Below are 16,765 nucleotides of genomic sequence, written 5' to 3' on the forward strand. Positions count from 1 at the left end.
AGTAGTAGTACCTGTACTAATAGATATATCGCCCCGGGTGTCAGTCGTGACATCCGATGCTATTGTCCATAATATAGCAGAGATGCGGAGCACCTCTATACAGCGCTCACATCTCTGCACCATACTCTGGCCAGTGATGTGAATAGAACATTTTCCGCCCAGAGTGGTAATTGGCCGAATGGTTGCAGCCAATCACACCTCTCATCGGGAAATATGAATGAGTGAGTAGCCGGCCAGAGTATAGTGCAGAGATGGGGAGTACAGGAGAATGCCGCTCCATCTCTGCAATAGACAGGAAGATCGCAGCGGGTGTCAGTGGTGATACCCGCTTTAATCTGTCCTTACCTGCAGGTACTACTACTCCCAACATGGAGCATACTCTGCTCCATGCTGGGAGCTGTAGTACCTGCATTAATAGACAGATCGCATTGAGTGTAATTTCTGACACCTGTTGCGATCTGTCTATTAATGCAGGTACTACAGCTCCCTGCATGGAGCAGAGTGTGCTCCATGTTCGGGGTAGTAGTACCTGCAGTTAAGGAAAGATCACAGTGGATGTCACTCCTGACACCCGCTGTGATCCTCCTGTATAATGTATAGCTGCAGCCGGCCGCTCTTCTATAGTCCCCAGCACTGACGTGTATATATACACATATTCCTATTTCCCACAGAGAGTTGTGATTGGCTGGAACCATCTGGCCAATCACAGCTCTCTGCGGGAAATATGAATAGGTGAATATATATGTCAGTGCAGGGGACCATAGAAGAGCGGCTGGCCGCATCTATACATTATACAGGAGGATCGCAACGGGCGATCTATCAATTAGTACATGTACTACTACTCCCATCATGGAACAGTGTATTCCATGCTGGGAGTAGTAGTACTACCTAAAATAATGTAAAAGGTCCCTGCCCGCCCACATCATTTTGTTTTAAAAAAAGATACATTTCGTTAGATGCTATTTTTTCCTTCACTACTGTATCTTTTTTGTTTATCTTAATGGTACCCTATGAAATTTTATTAAAAAAAGTTATCTCCATCCCTTTTTTGGATTGCTAAAGTCCAAAAAAGAATAAAAAACCGCCTGCAAAAACGCCAAAGTTAAAACCCACGTATCGTTTTTCTTGGCATTTTTTCACCTCCATAGACTTCTATGGGAGAAAAAACACCACAATTTTGACAAAAAATCGCCAGTGGCTCAACATGCTGTGATTTTGGAAAAACGCCAAAAAAGTGAAAAAACGCCAAAAGGAATTATAAAAATGCCAAAGTGAAAAACGCCAAGCAGAATAAGAATTTAGCGATTTTTCATTGATTTACAGCTAACATCTGGCCGCAGCGTTTTTTGCCTGAAAAAATGCCCTGTGGCAGAATTGGCATTTTTCTTGGCGTTTTTCCCAAAGGATCCAGTGTCCTGGAAGCGAGTACAGCTCTGCTGTCATGTACGTTTACGTCATGTGTCCTCTAGGGGTTAACAGAATTTTCACCCAATATTGAATTTAACCATATATGGGGAAGACTTTAGTAATTATGTTTTTTTTTTTTTTCCAGAAATGTGGCATTTTTCCATTTTGCATTGCTGTTGTCAATTTTACAATAATAACAGCCAATGGGCAAATTTTTTGGGTTATATTGTTTCAACTAAAATCAAATAACTAAATTATTTTGGTGAAACAAACTGTAAGGATTGCAGATTGTGCTTCACAAGTGTATATGAGCAGGGCTGGAGGAATGCAAGGGAATGGAGTTCCTGCAATTTTTCCACAGCAGGAACACTGTTTCAATTCGCAGGAGTCCTGTAGGACCAGCCCTTGAGTGAAAATCTTGTGTTTTCCCACACTTGAGTTCCTACACTTTTCCACAGGATTTGACCCCTGTATATGAATGATACTGTATATGTACATCAGTCTACATATCTTGTTTCTTACACTTTTTTTTTTTTTTCAGAATATGAAGAAAGCGGGCTACTAGATACTGATGATGTAAGCGCCATATTGTCAGTTTTGTCATTTGTTCTGCAGACTGTATAACAGTGTTTTAATTTTGTGTCCTCTCATGATATCTCAACACAAAGCCACTAATGTCTAAACCTTGGCAACAAAAGTGAGTACACCCCTAAGTGGTAATGTCCGATTGGGTCCAAAGTGTGAATATTTTGTGTGGCCACCATTATTTTCCTGCACTGCCTTAAGCCTCTTGGGCATGGAGTTCACCAGAGCTTTACAGGTTGCCTCAAGTGTCCTCTTCGACGCCTCCATGATGATATTGCAGAGTTGGTTGATATTAGAGACCTTGCACTCCCCCATTTTCCGTTTGAGGATGCCCCTCAGATGCTCAATAGGGTTAAGGTCTGGAGACATGCCTGACCAGTCCATCACCTTTACCCTCAGCTTTCTTACGGAGGCAGTGGTTGTCTTGGAGATGTGTTTGGGGTCGTTATCATGTTGGAATACTGCCCTGTGGCTCAGTCTCTGAGGGGAGGGGATCATAATCTGCTTCCGTATGTCACAGTACATGTTGGCATTCATGGTTCCCTCAATGTACTGTAGCTCCCCAATACCAACTGCACTCATGCAGTCCCAGACCATGACACTTCCACCACCATGCTTCACTGTAGGCAAGACACACTTGTCTTTGTACTCCTGGTCTGGTTGTTGCCACATGTGCTTGACACCATCTGAACCAAATAAGTTAACTATGTCCTTAGTCTGCTTGTCTTTAGCAAACTGTTTGCTGGCTTTCTCGTGCTTCACCTTTTAGAAGTGGCTTCCTTCTGGGACGGCAGCCATGCAGACCAGTAGAATGCAGTGCGCATCATATGGTCTGAGCACTGACAGGCTCACCCTCAGTGACCAGTATTAGAGAGTGTAAGATCGATAACACCAAATTTAAGACACCTGCCCCCAATTCACACCTAAGACGTTGTAACACTAACAAGTCACATGACACTGGAGAGGGAAAATGTCTAAAAGGGCTCAATTTGGACATTTTCACTTAGAGGTGTACTCCCTTTCTCTATCGGCTCCATTGGGGGACACAGACCGTGGGTGTATGCTGCTGTCTCTAGGAGGTGTGACACTAGTAATAAAAAAAGTCGGCTCCTCTCAGCAGGATATACCCGCCTTCAGGCTCTGAGCTAATCAGTTTAAGCTTAGTGTCTGAAGGAGGTGAACATGGTCTGGATTTCTCCAGACCAGGTCTTCTGATTTTTTGTTTTCCTAGTATAGGGACGTGTTAGTTTTTTTTATTCCTTTTTCTTTTCTGTTTTCAGGTGGGGACTCAGGGACTCCGGTTCCCTGTTTCCCCATTGCGAGTAAGGTGGCACAGATATTGCGTATATGCGCTGTTCACCCCCCCCTCGCCAACGGTCAGCGCCTGGGTTGGTACCTCCATGAGTCCGGGTCCCCCTATTTCCCTGCTCGCCTCGCTTGCGCGTAGCAGCCAGGCGTGATGCAGGTAACTAAAGCTGACTGAAAACTTCACTGCAGACTCCATTAGGTAAGTTCTTCTGACTGTGGTAAGTACCCCCCCCCCCCCCCTTTTCTCCATAGGTACGGACTCGCAACCTCTGGAGACCCCCTGTTTTTGGCCCACCTTCAGGTTATGGGGCTGGCTTATACAGGGGCTGCACTTTATTCTGGGGGAGCAGTGGCACCGGCATGAAATATGGGGCACTTCACTTTATGTGTGTGTGTGTGTGTTTGGTGCAAATACGTCCACAGCGCCTTATATGCGGCTGTCAGCTGTGGCGCTGTTTCGGGCCGGGCGCTCTCAACGCCGGCTTGCTTTCGCTTTGCCGGCAGCCCCTTATTCGCGGCTAACAGCCACAGCGCTGCTATGAGCCGGGCGCTTCAGCGCCGGCTTACTTTCACTTTCGCCAACGTGTGCTCGGGACAAGGAGCGGGCGCCATGACAGTTCTTCAAGGCCGTTCTGTAGCTCCGCCCACAGGGCTGGGAGCTCTCGGAGGCACGAAGCAGCCTCCAATCAGCGCAGTGGACATGATTTTCAGTGAGAAGGGGTCAGTTAATTAGTGCCTTGCTTCAGGCATGCCCCTCTCTTCCTATTGGCTGGCCTGTTCATTCACTCTAGCTGCACAGAGCGAGTTCTCTTGACTGCAGCTGACAGGGGACAGACTAGGGTGAGAAAGTTCCTGTCTCTTTTTCCCACATTATGTCCGTTCCCAGAGCTGTTCCTCCCTCTAAACAGAAACCTGGAACTTCAGTGACTTATTTTGTCTGTAAGCACTGTAATACCAAGATGTCTGGCTCTGCTGAGCCCACTTGCCCTGCCTGCTCCACTGCTCCCCCAGACCCTCTGGGACCCCCTGATGCCCCTTCGGTCCCGGTGGGTTCAGCCACTCCACCAGCCTGGGTTTCTTCCCTGACCCAGTATATGGCTGACTTGACCCAAGTGTCCCGTTCGGTGGCTGAGGCCTCCCGGGAAGTGGTGTCTGCCTTGAAAGGGTCTTCCCTGCGCAGGACCCCTGAGAGGGCCCGCTCCTCGTCTCCACATACTTCACACTCTCACAAGCGTACTAGGGGGGCCTCGTCTGACTCTTCCATTGAGTCTTCAGATAGACGTGAGCGTTCCCCTCGTGGGTCCCGCCCCCCCTGTCATCTGGGCACAAACGTCGCTCCTCCAGAGGACGTTCTCGGAGTCGCCGCTCTGCCACGCCAGAGCCGCGTACCCGGTCAGGGTCGCCCCCCTCCAGGACTGCCTCTACTCATTCACATTCCCCTGGTGAACTGGTGGACAAGGCTTCTGAGCCGGCATCTGACTCAGAGGACCGCTCGGACTCAATTGCAACGGTGAACTCATTGGTGACAGCCATAAGAGACACCTTTCACTTGGAGGACCCAGGATCTTCGGATGTCAATCCAGTGGTGCCAAAAGCTCCATCAGGATATCTTAGCGGGATCCCCCCCAGAGGATCTATCTGCTCTGGCTCTCCAATGCTCTAAAGCTGGGGATTTTCTGTGCGCAGCTTCCATGCAGTCAGCCCATTGTTCTGCCTTTGCTGTGGGTCACCTAGCAGCTCTCCGCCGCTCTATGTGGCTTAAAGCTTGGAACGCGGATGCCGCTTCAAAAAGGTCTCTCACTGAGCTTCCCTTTACGGGTGGCCGTCTTTTTGGCAAACGCCTTGATGAGATTATCTCTGAGGCAACGGGAGGTAAGAGTTCCTTGTTACCTCAAAATAAGGCTTGCCCTACTTCCCAAAGGAAGTCCTTGTCCTTTCGGACCTCTGGCTCCAGCAAAGGGTCTGGGCAGGCGCCCTCACGGGACGAGAAGGCTCCCTCGTTCCGGGCACGCCCGTCTTGGAAGTCGGCATCCAACCGGTCCGGCCTTTTTGCGCCCAAATTAGGCAACCGCAAACCCACTTCTGCATGAAGTGAGGCCCCCACCCGCGGTTTCTTCTCGGGTGGGAGGTCGTCTCTTGCTTTTTCGAGACATCTGGACCTCACACATTCAGGACTCTTGGGTCAGGGATGTGGTGTCCAACGGTTACCGAATCAAATTCGCCTCCCTTCCGAGGGATCGCTTTTTTTTTATCTCGGGCCCCCGGTCTCCTCCTCTGGCGAAGCAATTTCGAACGGCTCTCCAATCTCTGCTTTTCCTGGGGGTTATCGTTCCCGTTCCTCCAGGGGAACGTTTTCGGGGTTCTATTCAAATCTTATTGTGGTCCCCAAGAAGGACGGTTCTGTGCGACCAATCCTAGACCTCAAGCATCTCAACCGTCACCTTCTCATCCGCCACTTCTGAATGGAATCTCTCCGTTCGGTGGTGGCGTCCCTGGAACAAGGGGAGTTCCTTTCATCGGTGGACATCAAGGATGCCTACCTCCATGTGCCAATATTTCCAGGCCATCATCGGTACCTCCGCTTTGCGGTTCCGGAGGGGCACTTTCAATTCGTAGCCCTCCCCTTCGGTCTAGCCATGGTTCCTCGGGTCTTTACAAAGATCCTTGCGCCAGTGATGGGCCTGTTACGGTCGAGGGGAATCTCGGTGATACCCTATCTGGACGACCTTCTCATCAAGGCTCCAACCAGAGCCCAGGCCAGAGAATCTGGACGTCACTCTCCACACTCTGACTCGCTTCGGGTGGATGGTCAACCGGGACAAGTCAGTCCTCCGTCCTACCCAGTCTCTAACCTTCCTGGGACTTCGATTCGACACGGCCTCTGCCCGAATTTGTCTTCCGCTGGACAAACGTCTGGCGCTCCGGTCGGGGGTCCGCTCCCTTCGGACCCAGGTATCAGTCTCCATCCGCACTTGTATGGAAGTCCTGGGTCGGATGGTGGCAACTATGGAGGCCGTACCCTTTGCCCAGTTTCATTACCGCCCCCTTCAACTGGCGATTCTCTCTTGATGGAACAGGTCTCCTCTGTCCCTCGATTGTCAAATTGTTCTCCCTCGAAGGGTCCGTCAGTCTCTGCTCTGGTGGCTTCGCTCCCCCTTCTTCTCCAAGGATGGTCGTTTCTTCCCCTTCCCTGGCAGGTTGTTACAACGGATGCCAGCCTGTCGGGCTGGGGCGGCGTGTTCAGGGATTGGATGGTTCAGGGACTCTGGTCTCCCCAGGAGACCTTTCTTCCGATAAACATATTGGAATTACGGGCGATTCTTCTTTGTCTCCTTCATTGGGAGTCCCGTCTTCAGTCCTGTCCTGTCCGCGTCCAGTCGGACAACGCCACGGCCGTGGCGTACATAAATCGACAGGGCGGCACTCGCAGCTCGGCAGCCATGGCTGAGGTGACCAAGATTCTCACCTGGGCGGAGAGCAAGGTTCCGGCCATTTCGGTGATTCACATTCCGGGAGTGCTCAACTGGGAAGCGGACTTCCTCAGTCGGTCCTCACCCGACCCCGGCGAGTAGTCTCTACATCCGGAGGTCTTCGCGCAGCTCTGCGACCTCAGGCGCATTCCGGACGTGTACCTCTTCGCGTCCCGGCACAATCGGAAGATCCTTCCTTTTGTGTACAAGTCCCGGGACCCTCAGGCTCTGGCCGTGGACGCCCTAGTGATTCCTTGGGCGGGGTTTGCCCTACCCTATCTGTTCCCCCCCTCTTCCGCTCCTTCCCAGGGTGCTGAGGAAGCTCAAGGCAGAGGACGTCCCCGTCATTCTGGTAGCTCCAGATTGGCCCCGAAGGTCGTGGTACACCGACGTAGTGGGGCTCCTGGACGACGCTCCACTGCGCCTTCCGCACTGCCCGGACCTGCTCTCTCAGGGTCCTCTTTGCCACCCCAATTTGCAGTCACTGCATTTGACGGCGTGGTGGTTGAGACCGCGGTTTTGAGGGCCCGTGGGTTCTCTTCCCATGTCATTCACACCATGCTCAAGGCTCGGCGGTCTTATTTTCGTTGATGTGAAGCTCAGGACTTCTCCCCAGTAACCTTCTCGGTTCCCCGTCTTCTCTCCTTTTTGCAGTCGGGGTTGGAATTGGGGTTGTCTCTCAGTTCACTTAAAGGTCAGGTTTCGGCCCTTGCTGTTCTTTTCCAGCGGCCCCTGGCTTCTAATTCTCATGTCCTGACCTTCCTTCAAGGAGTGGCGCACGCTGTTCCTCCTTATCGGTCACCCTCTCCCCCTTGGGACTTGAATTTGGTTCTGAGTGCCCTCCAGGGTGCACCCTTTGAGCCCCTTTAGAGAGGTGTCTCTCCATCTCCTTTCTTGGAAAGTGGCGTTTCTTGTTGCCATCACCTCCATCCGGAGGGTGTCTGAATTGGCAGCTCTTTCCTGCCATTCTCCGTTCCTGGTGATCCACCAGGACAAGGTTGTTTTCCGGCCAGAACCTTCCTTTTTGCCTAAGGCGGTCTCGGCCTTTCATCTCAATGAGGACATTTTCCTCCCGTCCTTTTGTCCTGCTCCTTCTCATCCTAAGGAGCGCTTACTACACAAGCTGGATGTAGTTGGGGCTGTTCGGTCTTATCTCTCCATCACTTCTTCGTTTCGTCAGTGTGATTCCTTTTTCGTACTTACGGAGGGTCGTCGCAAGGGACAACCTGCTTCCAAGGCCACCATTTCTCGGTGGATTCGGTCCGCCATTTCGGAAGCCTATCGCTGTAAGGGGAAGATTCCTCCTTTCAGGGTTGTGGCTCATTCTACCCATTCTGTTGGGGCATCCTGGGCTCTCCAGAATAGAGCTTCGGCCTCGCAGATTTGCAAGGCGGCTACCTGGTCGTCTTTGCACACTTTCTCGAGGTTTTACCGAGTTCATACTTTCGCATCGGCTGATGTTAGTCTGGGTCGTTAAGTGTTGCAGGCGGCAGTGGATCGGCCATCTGCCTGACTGCTTATCTGCTCACCCAAGGGACGGCTTTGGTACGTCCCACGGTCTGTGTCCCCAATGAAGCCGATAGAGAAAAGGAGATTTTTTTGTTTACTTACCGTAAAATCTCTTTCTCGAAGGATCCATTGGGGGACACAGCTCCCGCCCTTTTTGGGATTTTCCTTTGGTTCTCTGTCCGAGGGTGTGTTCAGTTATGTTTTTTCTTCTGGTTCTCGAACAGTTTTGGGTTTTTCTTTGACCTGTTGGTCTCCTCCTATTGCTCTTGAACTTAAACTGATTAGCTCAGAGCCTGAAGGCGGGTATATCCTGCTGGGAGGAGCCGACTTTTTTTTATTACCATAGTGTCACACCTCCTAGAGACAGCAGCATACACCCACGGTCTGTGTCCCCGCGGTCTGTGTCCCCCAATGGATCCTTCGAGAAAGGGATTTTACGATAAGTAAACAAAAAATGTCCTTTTTGTAGCCAAGGTTTAGACATTTGTGGCTTTTGTAAGACCCAGAACATTTTTTTTTTTTTTTTTTGACAGACCTGCATTTATTTTTAATAATAACATATTATGTGAAGGGGGGCTATACTAGACTCTATAAACCTTCCATCACTTACATAATACACTGCATTAAATAAGATCTTGGCTGTTACAGTATGGTGTAAACTGTATGTCATACAGCCTGCACTGTGTAGAAATGTATACTCCTGAGCCACTTTTGTACTGCACTGTTTCTCAACCAGGATGCCTCCAGCTGTTGTAAAACTACATCTCCCAGCATTGGCTGTTGGGACATGCTGTGAGTTGTAGTTTTGCAACAGCTGGAGGCACCCTAGTTGGGAAAAACTACTTTACTGTAACCGAGCACAATTAATCTGAGCCACCGAAAGGTGTTATTGGATTTTATTTGATAGTTTTAATTCTGTTTAGTTCTGAGATGCCTGGAGAGTTTGTGGCAATGCTGGTACCAGTATCTTCCTTTCTTCCACATGCTCCCTACCCTGTAACAGTACAGCATGGTGTGATCACTATCCCACATTGTACTATATATATATACCACTGTGAAAAAGAGTTTATAATAACAATTATTATAATAAATAGATTTTCTAGGGTATATATTGCCTAAATATTTCTCTAGGACAATGCAGTTAGCTTGATGAGATTTTTTATGTTAAACTAGGCAACTGTGGACACTGCCAAAATCGTAGAAGCAAGCAAACCAAAAGCGGAAAGTTCTGAAGACGCCATCCTCCAGACTAGAACATATGACCTTTACATTACATATGACAAGTATTACCAAACACCAAGACTTTGGTTATTCGGGTATGATGAGGTATGTACTAAATTTTAATTTTTACATTGTCTTCAGAGTGCTTTGCACATCTTATTGTGATCACTGCATACTGTCACCGAATGGTGAGAAATATTCTACTAAATGCTCTTTGCTAATGCCATGGAACTAGGTTTTGATTATTTCCCAGAGTTGTACATGATAGTAGTGTTAATACTTTCTTTATTTTTTTTGCTGTGTTACACAGTGGGGTATTTTTGTGGATTTCTTTTTTTTTTTACCTTTTTTTTTTATTTTTTTAAGCGCAACAGTAATAGAAAAGTATGTTATCATGGTTATCATTTTAATCGTATTGACCTAAAGAATAAAGAACACGTCATTTTTACCATAAATTGTACAGCGTGAAAACGAGACCTTCCAAAATTGGCAAAATTGCGGTTTTCTTTTTAATTTCCCCACACAAATAGTATTATTTTTGGTTGCGCCATACATTTTGTGGTAAAGTGAGAGATGGCATTACAACGGACAACTGGTCGCGCAAAAAAAAAAAAAGCCCTCATACTAGTCTGTGGATGAAAATATAAAAGTTATGATTTTTTGAAGGCGAGGAGGAAAAAACGAAAACGTAAAAATAAAATTGTCTTTAAAGCCCAAATGGGCTGAGTCCTTAAGGGGTTAAGGACCAAGGGCATACCTGTAGACCCTTGTGTTTCCGGTCTCCACCGCACATGGGGTGGTAATCGGAACGGGATGACTGCTGATATCTAGGGGGGGTCCTGAGACTTCCCCCCTCTCATTGTCAGCGATCATTGTGATTCACTGGTCAATTCTGACCGGCCAATCACAGTTTTTTCTGGCCGATCGTGTCACTGGTGACCTGATTGCCTGGAAAATAAGGGTGATCAGTACTGTCAGAGACAGCACCGATCATCCTGAAGGATAGGAGTGAGGTGGCATGGGTGCCACCTCCTCTTATCCCCTGCCATTGGTCAGTCAGGACTGCCGACCAATGGCAGGAGAAGGGCGGGGGTTAAAGTGAAGATCCCTTGCTCTGCCCATGCAATAAAGTCTGGGCAGAGCGGGGGGAACATGGTGGCGGATACCTGCAGACGGAGACAGCGGGCGGAGAACGGCGGCAGAGATCAGCGGCGGGGACCAGCGGCGGGACAGCGATTCTGATGGCAAAGATCATCAGCGCGGGCAGGCCCCAGTCTGAATATCGTTGGTAAGTGATCTTCAACCATGTCCCTCTAGAGGTTGCAAAACTGCAACTCTCAGCATGCCCAGACAGCCTTTGGCTGTCTGGGCATGCTGGGAGTTTTAGTTTTGCAACATCTTGAGGACCACAGTTTGGAGACTACTGTGCAGTGATCTCCACTGTGGCCCTCCAGATGTTGCAAAACTACAACTCAGAGCATGCCCAGTCTGTCAGGCGTGCTGGGTGTTGTAGTTCTTCAACAGCTGGCCCTTCAGAGGTTGCTGAACTACAACACCCAGCATGCCTGGACAGTCTGGGCATGCTGGGAGTTGTAGTTTTGCAACATCTGGAGGGCCACAGTTTGGAGACTTCTTCACAGTAGTCTCCAAACTGCCCCTCCAGCTGTTACATAACAACTCCCAGCATGCCTTTCGGCTGTCAGTGCATGCTGGGAGTTGTCGTATTGCAACAGCCGGAGACACACTGGAGGGGAAACACTGAGTTAGGGTCTGTAACCTAACTCCATGTTTCCCAACCCGTGTGCCACCAGCTTTTGCAAAACTACATTTCCCAGCATGCACTGACAGTCAAAAGGCATGCTGGGAATTGTAGTTTTGCAACAGCTGGAGACACACTGGTGGGGAAACTCAGAGTTAGTTAACAGACACTAACTCAGTGTTTCCCCTCCAGTGTGCCTCCGGCTGTTGCAAAACTACAACTTCCAGCATGCTCAGTCTGTCAGTGCATGCTGGGAGTTGTAGTTTTGCAACAGCTGGGGGTTTGCTCCCAACAGGGTACATTCACATGGGCAGGGTTTTACAGTGAGTTTCCTGTTGCAAATTTGAGCTCTGAGAAATTTTCTGCCGCAGCTCAAACTCCCGGAAGCTCGCTGTGAACCCCCGCCCATGTGAATGTACCCTAAAGAAAACTACACTAACACAAAATAAAGGGTAAAACACTACATATACACTCCCTTACATAGTTGTCCCCAAACCCCCTCCCCAATAAAATTGAAAAACGGATCGTAAGGCAGTGTTTCCAAAATGGAGCCTCCAGCTGTTGCAAAACAACAACTCCCAGCATTGCCGGAAAGCCATTTACTGTCCAGGCATGCTGGGAGTTTAGCAACAGCTGGAGGCACCCTGTTTGTAAATCACTGGCATAGAATATTTTTGGTAGCGGAGGCAGTTGTAACGCTTGTATCCAAATCCACCCCTATGCAAATCCTTAATTTAGGCCTCAAATGCTCATGGCGCTCTCTCACTTCAGAGCCCTGTTGTATTTCAAGGAAACAGTTTAGGGCCACATATGGGGTATTTCCGTACTCTGGAGCAATTGCTTTATAAATTTTGGGGGTCTTTTTCGCCTTTTACCCCGTATGAAAAGGAAAAATTGGGGTCTATACTAGCCTGTTAGTGTAAAAAAAATAAAAATGTTTACACTAACATGCTGTTGTTGCCCCATGATTTATATTTTCACAAGAGGTAAAAGGAAAAAACCCCAACCCCCAAAATTTGTAATTCAATACCCCATATGTGAACGTTAGTACGGAAATACCCCATATGTGAACATAAAATGCTCTGCAGGCGCACAACAAGGCTCAGGAGTGAGAGCGCACTATGTACATTTGAGGCCTAAATTGGTGATTTGCTGATTTTACAGCAGTTCTGACATAAACGCAAAACAATAAATACCTACATGTACCCCATTTTGGAAACTACACCCCTCACGGAACGCAACAAGGGGTATAGTGAGCCTTAACACCTCACAGGTGTTTGACAAATTTTTCTTAAAGTTGGATGGGAAAATACATTTAAAAAAAATTCACTAAAATGGTGGTGTTACCCTATATTTTTCATTTTCACAAGGGAAAATGGGGAAAAAGCCCCCCAAAATTTGTAACCCCATTTCTTCTGAGTAAGAACTAGGGACCGACCGATTATCGGTTTGGCCGATATTCACGATTTTGGACATTATCGGTGTCGGCAATTACCTATTGAAAGGTCACAGATTATCAGTATCGGCCCCAAAAAATCAATATCGGTCGATCCCTAGTAAGAACATACCCCATATGTGGATGTAAAGTGCTCTGCGGGCGCACTACAATGCTCAGAAGAGATGGAGCGCCATTGGGCTTCTGGAAAGAGAATGTGTCCGAAATTTAAGGTCATGTGTGTTTACAAAGCCCCCATGGTGTCAGAACAGTGGACCCCCCCACATGTGACCCCATTTTGAAAACTACACCCCTCACGGAATGAAATAGGATGTGTCTGACAGAATTTTTCATTTCCACAGCCCACTGTTCCAAAGATCTGTCAAATGCCAGTGGGTTGTAAATGCTCACTTCACCCCTTAACAAATTCTGTGGGAGGTGTAGTTTACAAAATGGGGTCACATCTAGGGAGGTCCACTGTTCTGACACCATGAGGGCTTTGTAAACCCACATGGCCCCCGACTTCAATTCCAAACAAATTCTTTCTCCAAAAGCTCAATGGCTCTCCTTCTCTTCTGAGCATTGTAGTTCGCCCGCACAGCTTTTTACATCCACACATGGGGTATTTCCATACTCAGAAGAAATGGTGTTACAAATTTTGGTAGGCTTTTTCTTCTATTACCCCTTGTGAAAATGAAAAATTTGTGGTAACACCAGCATTTTAGTGAAAAAAAAATAAGTTTTTTTATTTTCACGTCCAACTTTAGCAAAAAGTCATCAATCACCTGTGGGATGTTAAGGCTTACTGTACCCCTTTTTACGTTCCTTGAGGGTTGTAGTTTCCTAAATATTGTGCCATGGGGAGGGGGGGGGGATTTCACTGTTCAAGCACCATGGGGGCCTAATAAATGTGACATGCCCCACAAAAATCATTTCAGCAAATTTCGCTCTCCAAAATCTCTAGTGTACCCACAGAACACTTTATATCCACATATGATGTATTCCCTTATTTGAGAGAAAAGGGGTTACAAATTTTAGGGGACATTTTCTCCTATTATTACCCCTTTGAAAATGAAAAATTTGGGAACATTTTTCATTTTCACGTCCCACTTTAACAAAAGTTTGTCAATCACCTGTGGGGTGTAAAGGCTCACTATACCCCTTGTTGTGTTCCTTGAGGGGTATAGTTTCCCAAATAGTGTGCCTTGTGTGTGTGTGTTTTCCTGCTGTTCTGGCACCAATTGGGCTTCCTAACTGCGACATGCCACCCAAAAAACATTTTAGCAAAATTCGCTCTCCAAAATCCCATTGTCGCTCCTTCTCTCCTGAGCCCTCTAGTGCGCTCGCGGAGCACTTTACATCCACACATGAGGTATTCCCTTACTCGAGAGGAATTAGGTTACAATTTTTGGTGGCTTTTTCTCATTTTTATCTCTTGTAAAACTGAAAAAATGGGTCTACAAGAACATGTTAGTGTAAAAATGGAGATTTAGAATTTTCTCCTCCACTTTGCTGCTATTCCTGTGAAATGCCTAAAGGGTTAACAAACTTTCTGAATGTATTTTTGAATACTTTGAGGGGTGCAGTTTTCATAATAGGGTCCATTATTGGGTATTTCTAACATAAAGACCCTCAAATTCACTTCAAATCTAAACTGGTACCTGAAAAATTCAGATTTTTAAATTTTTGTTGTAAAATGTTTTTAGTTAAATTCATTAAACCAATATGGGGACTTTGTTTTTTGCAGCCACCAATTTTACTGTATAATGACATCACTTATATTACCACCAAATCTACAGTCAAACAAGAAAAAAAAATATTTCTGGGGAGAAATTGGGAAAAAAAAAGCAGTGTTTCTACGCAGAGTTTCTACACAGTGCACTTTTCAGTAACAATGACACATTATCTATATTATGTAGGTCCATACGATTACATGATACCAAATTTTTCTATTTTAATTTGCTACCTAAAAATTCTGGGGGGGATTTATCAAAACCTGTACAGAAAGAATGTGCAGTTGACCAATCAGATTGTTTCTTACATTTTTAAAAGGCCTCTGAAAACTAAAAGAAGCAATCTGATTGGTTGCTATGGACAACAACTAAATTTTTCCTCGGCACGTTTTGATAAATCTCCCCTTTTATATCTTTTTTATTGAAAATAATATATCAGTATGCTTAAAATGCCTCTTCTGACCCCTATAACTTATTTTTCCATATATGGAGTTGTATAGGGGCTTATTTCTTGTGCCGTGATCTATATTTTTTTTATCTGTAACATTTTCGTTTTGTTGGGACTTTTTGATCACTTTTTTATTTTTTTCTGCTACATGAAATGACGAAAAATTAGCAATTCTGAATGTTGGTATTATTTTTCATGTTTTGACATCATTGACTGTACGGTTTCATTAAAGGAAAACTCCGGGATGTAACAACTTATCCCCTATCCTAACAATAGGGGATAAGTGTCAGATTGCGGGGGGTCTGACTACTGCCCCCCGCGATCTCCTGCACAGCGCCCCAGCTCTCTGCATGAAAGGAGCCATTTCGTCCACAGCACAAAGTTGTGGCCGACATGCCCCCTTCATGCATCTCTATGGCAGAGCCAGAGATTAAAGAGAGCCGCGCACTCTGGCTCTCCCTTAGAGCTGCGTGGAGGGGGCATGTGGGCCGCTGCTTCATGAGGTGGTCGATACGCCCCATTCATGCTGAGAGGCGGGGCTCTGTGCAGGAGATCGCGGGGGGCAGCAGTCAGACCCCCAGCAATCTGCTGACACTTATCCCCTATCCCGAGGCAGTGTGGCGCCGGAGAACGATGGCAATACTAAATAAATGTACCTTAGGAGCCTATAGCACAGCACTGATCAGTGTTATCAGCGCTCTAATACTACAGGCTGCTGAGGCTGCCTGCATTATTGGAGCACTGATCGGACAAGCCGGAGGCAGGTAGGGAACCTCTGCCTGTCCTCTAAGCTGATTGGGACCCCACGGGTTTTGCCGCGGGTGTCCCGATCAGCACCACTGAGCTAACGAAAATAGTTTTCGCCATTTTAGATGCTGCAATAAACTTTGATCGCAGCATCTAATGGGTTAATGCCAGACATCACCCGGATCGGTGATGCCCGGCATTAGCCAGTATGAACCGAGCTCAGCTCCTGAGCTCCCTTCATACACTTGCTTCACAGCTGTGCTGTTATACATACAGCGGCCAGTCGTGGAGGGGTTAATTCACCACCTTCCAGCGCTCGGCACTGCTGGGAGGAGAGACCGTGTTCTAATAATGGAGGGTTTGGATGAGACCTGACCGGAGGAGGGGGGAACGTGCTGCAGTCTCCCCGAGCTCCCTCGGAATGGGAGGAGGAGGCAGTGTGACGCCGGAGAGAGACGGCAATACTAAATAATTCAATACCCCCATCACGCCCTGTACACTTTATAAACTATGGGACTATTTGGGGTGAAATAAAGCACGCATTACCTTGCTTCACAAATTGTGCTCCCTCTGGTACTGAGCGCTTACTGTGCGTCTTCAGCCGGACTTGCTTATATAAATTCCTAGCCATGCCCTACTTTAAGCCTCGCCCACTGAAATTATTGGCAGGAAAATCCCTTAGCCGAAAGGGCCATTTTCTGTGTCCGAAATTTCGGTGCATCACTAATTTATATGGCATGTCCATTTTCCTTACAAGCAGAGAGCTTCAAAGTTAGAAAAATGCTAAATTTACTAATTTTTCATGAAATATTGGAATTTTTCACCAAGAAATGATGCAAGTATCAACAAAAATTTACCACTATGATAAAGTAGAATATGTCACGAAGAAACAATCTCGGAATGAAATTCATAAGTTAAAGCATCCCAGAGTTATTAATGCTTAAAGTGACAGTGGTCAGATGTGCAAAAAATGTCCTTAAGGTGAAAATGGGCTTGGTCCTTAAGGGGTTAATAAAGAGCAACAATAAGATGTAAGTATGGTGCCACTATCGGATTTTGCTTGATTTTTTTGAATGGGAATAGCAATGTTGTTGTTCTGCCTTGTGTCCCCATAGATTGGACAGTGTATGGACATGCCTCATT

General features: G+C 47.0%; 1 protein-coding gene across 1 annotated transcript in view; it reads left to right on the forward strand.

The window, feature by feature from the left end:
• The window catches only part of ATG3 (autophagy related 3), a 63,107-nt gene that overhangs the window by 15,633 nt on the left and 30,709 nt on the right, over positions 1-16,765 (forward strand). Inside the window, exons 9-10 of the mRNA XM_056558197.1 lie at positions 1,949-1,983; positions 9,453-9,605. Coding sequence (XP_056414172.1) covers positions 1,949-1,983; positions 9,453-9,605 — 188 coding nt within the window. The remainder of the gene's footprint in view (positions 1-1,948; positions 1,984-9,452; positions 9,606-16,765) is intronic.

The sequence above is a fragment of the Hyla sarda genome, chromosome 2, assembly GCF_029499605.1.
Source record: "Hyla sarda isolate aHylSar1 chromosome 2, aHylSar1.hap1, whole genome shotgun sequence".
NCBI lineage: Eukaryota > Metazoa > Chordata > Amphibia > Anura > Hylidae > Hyla > Hyla sarda.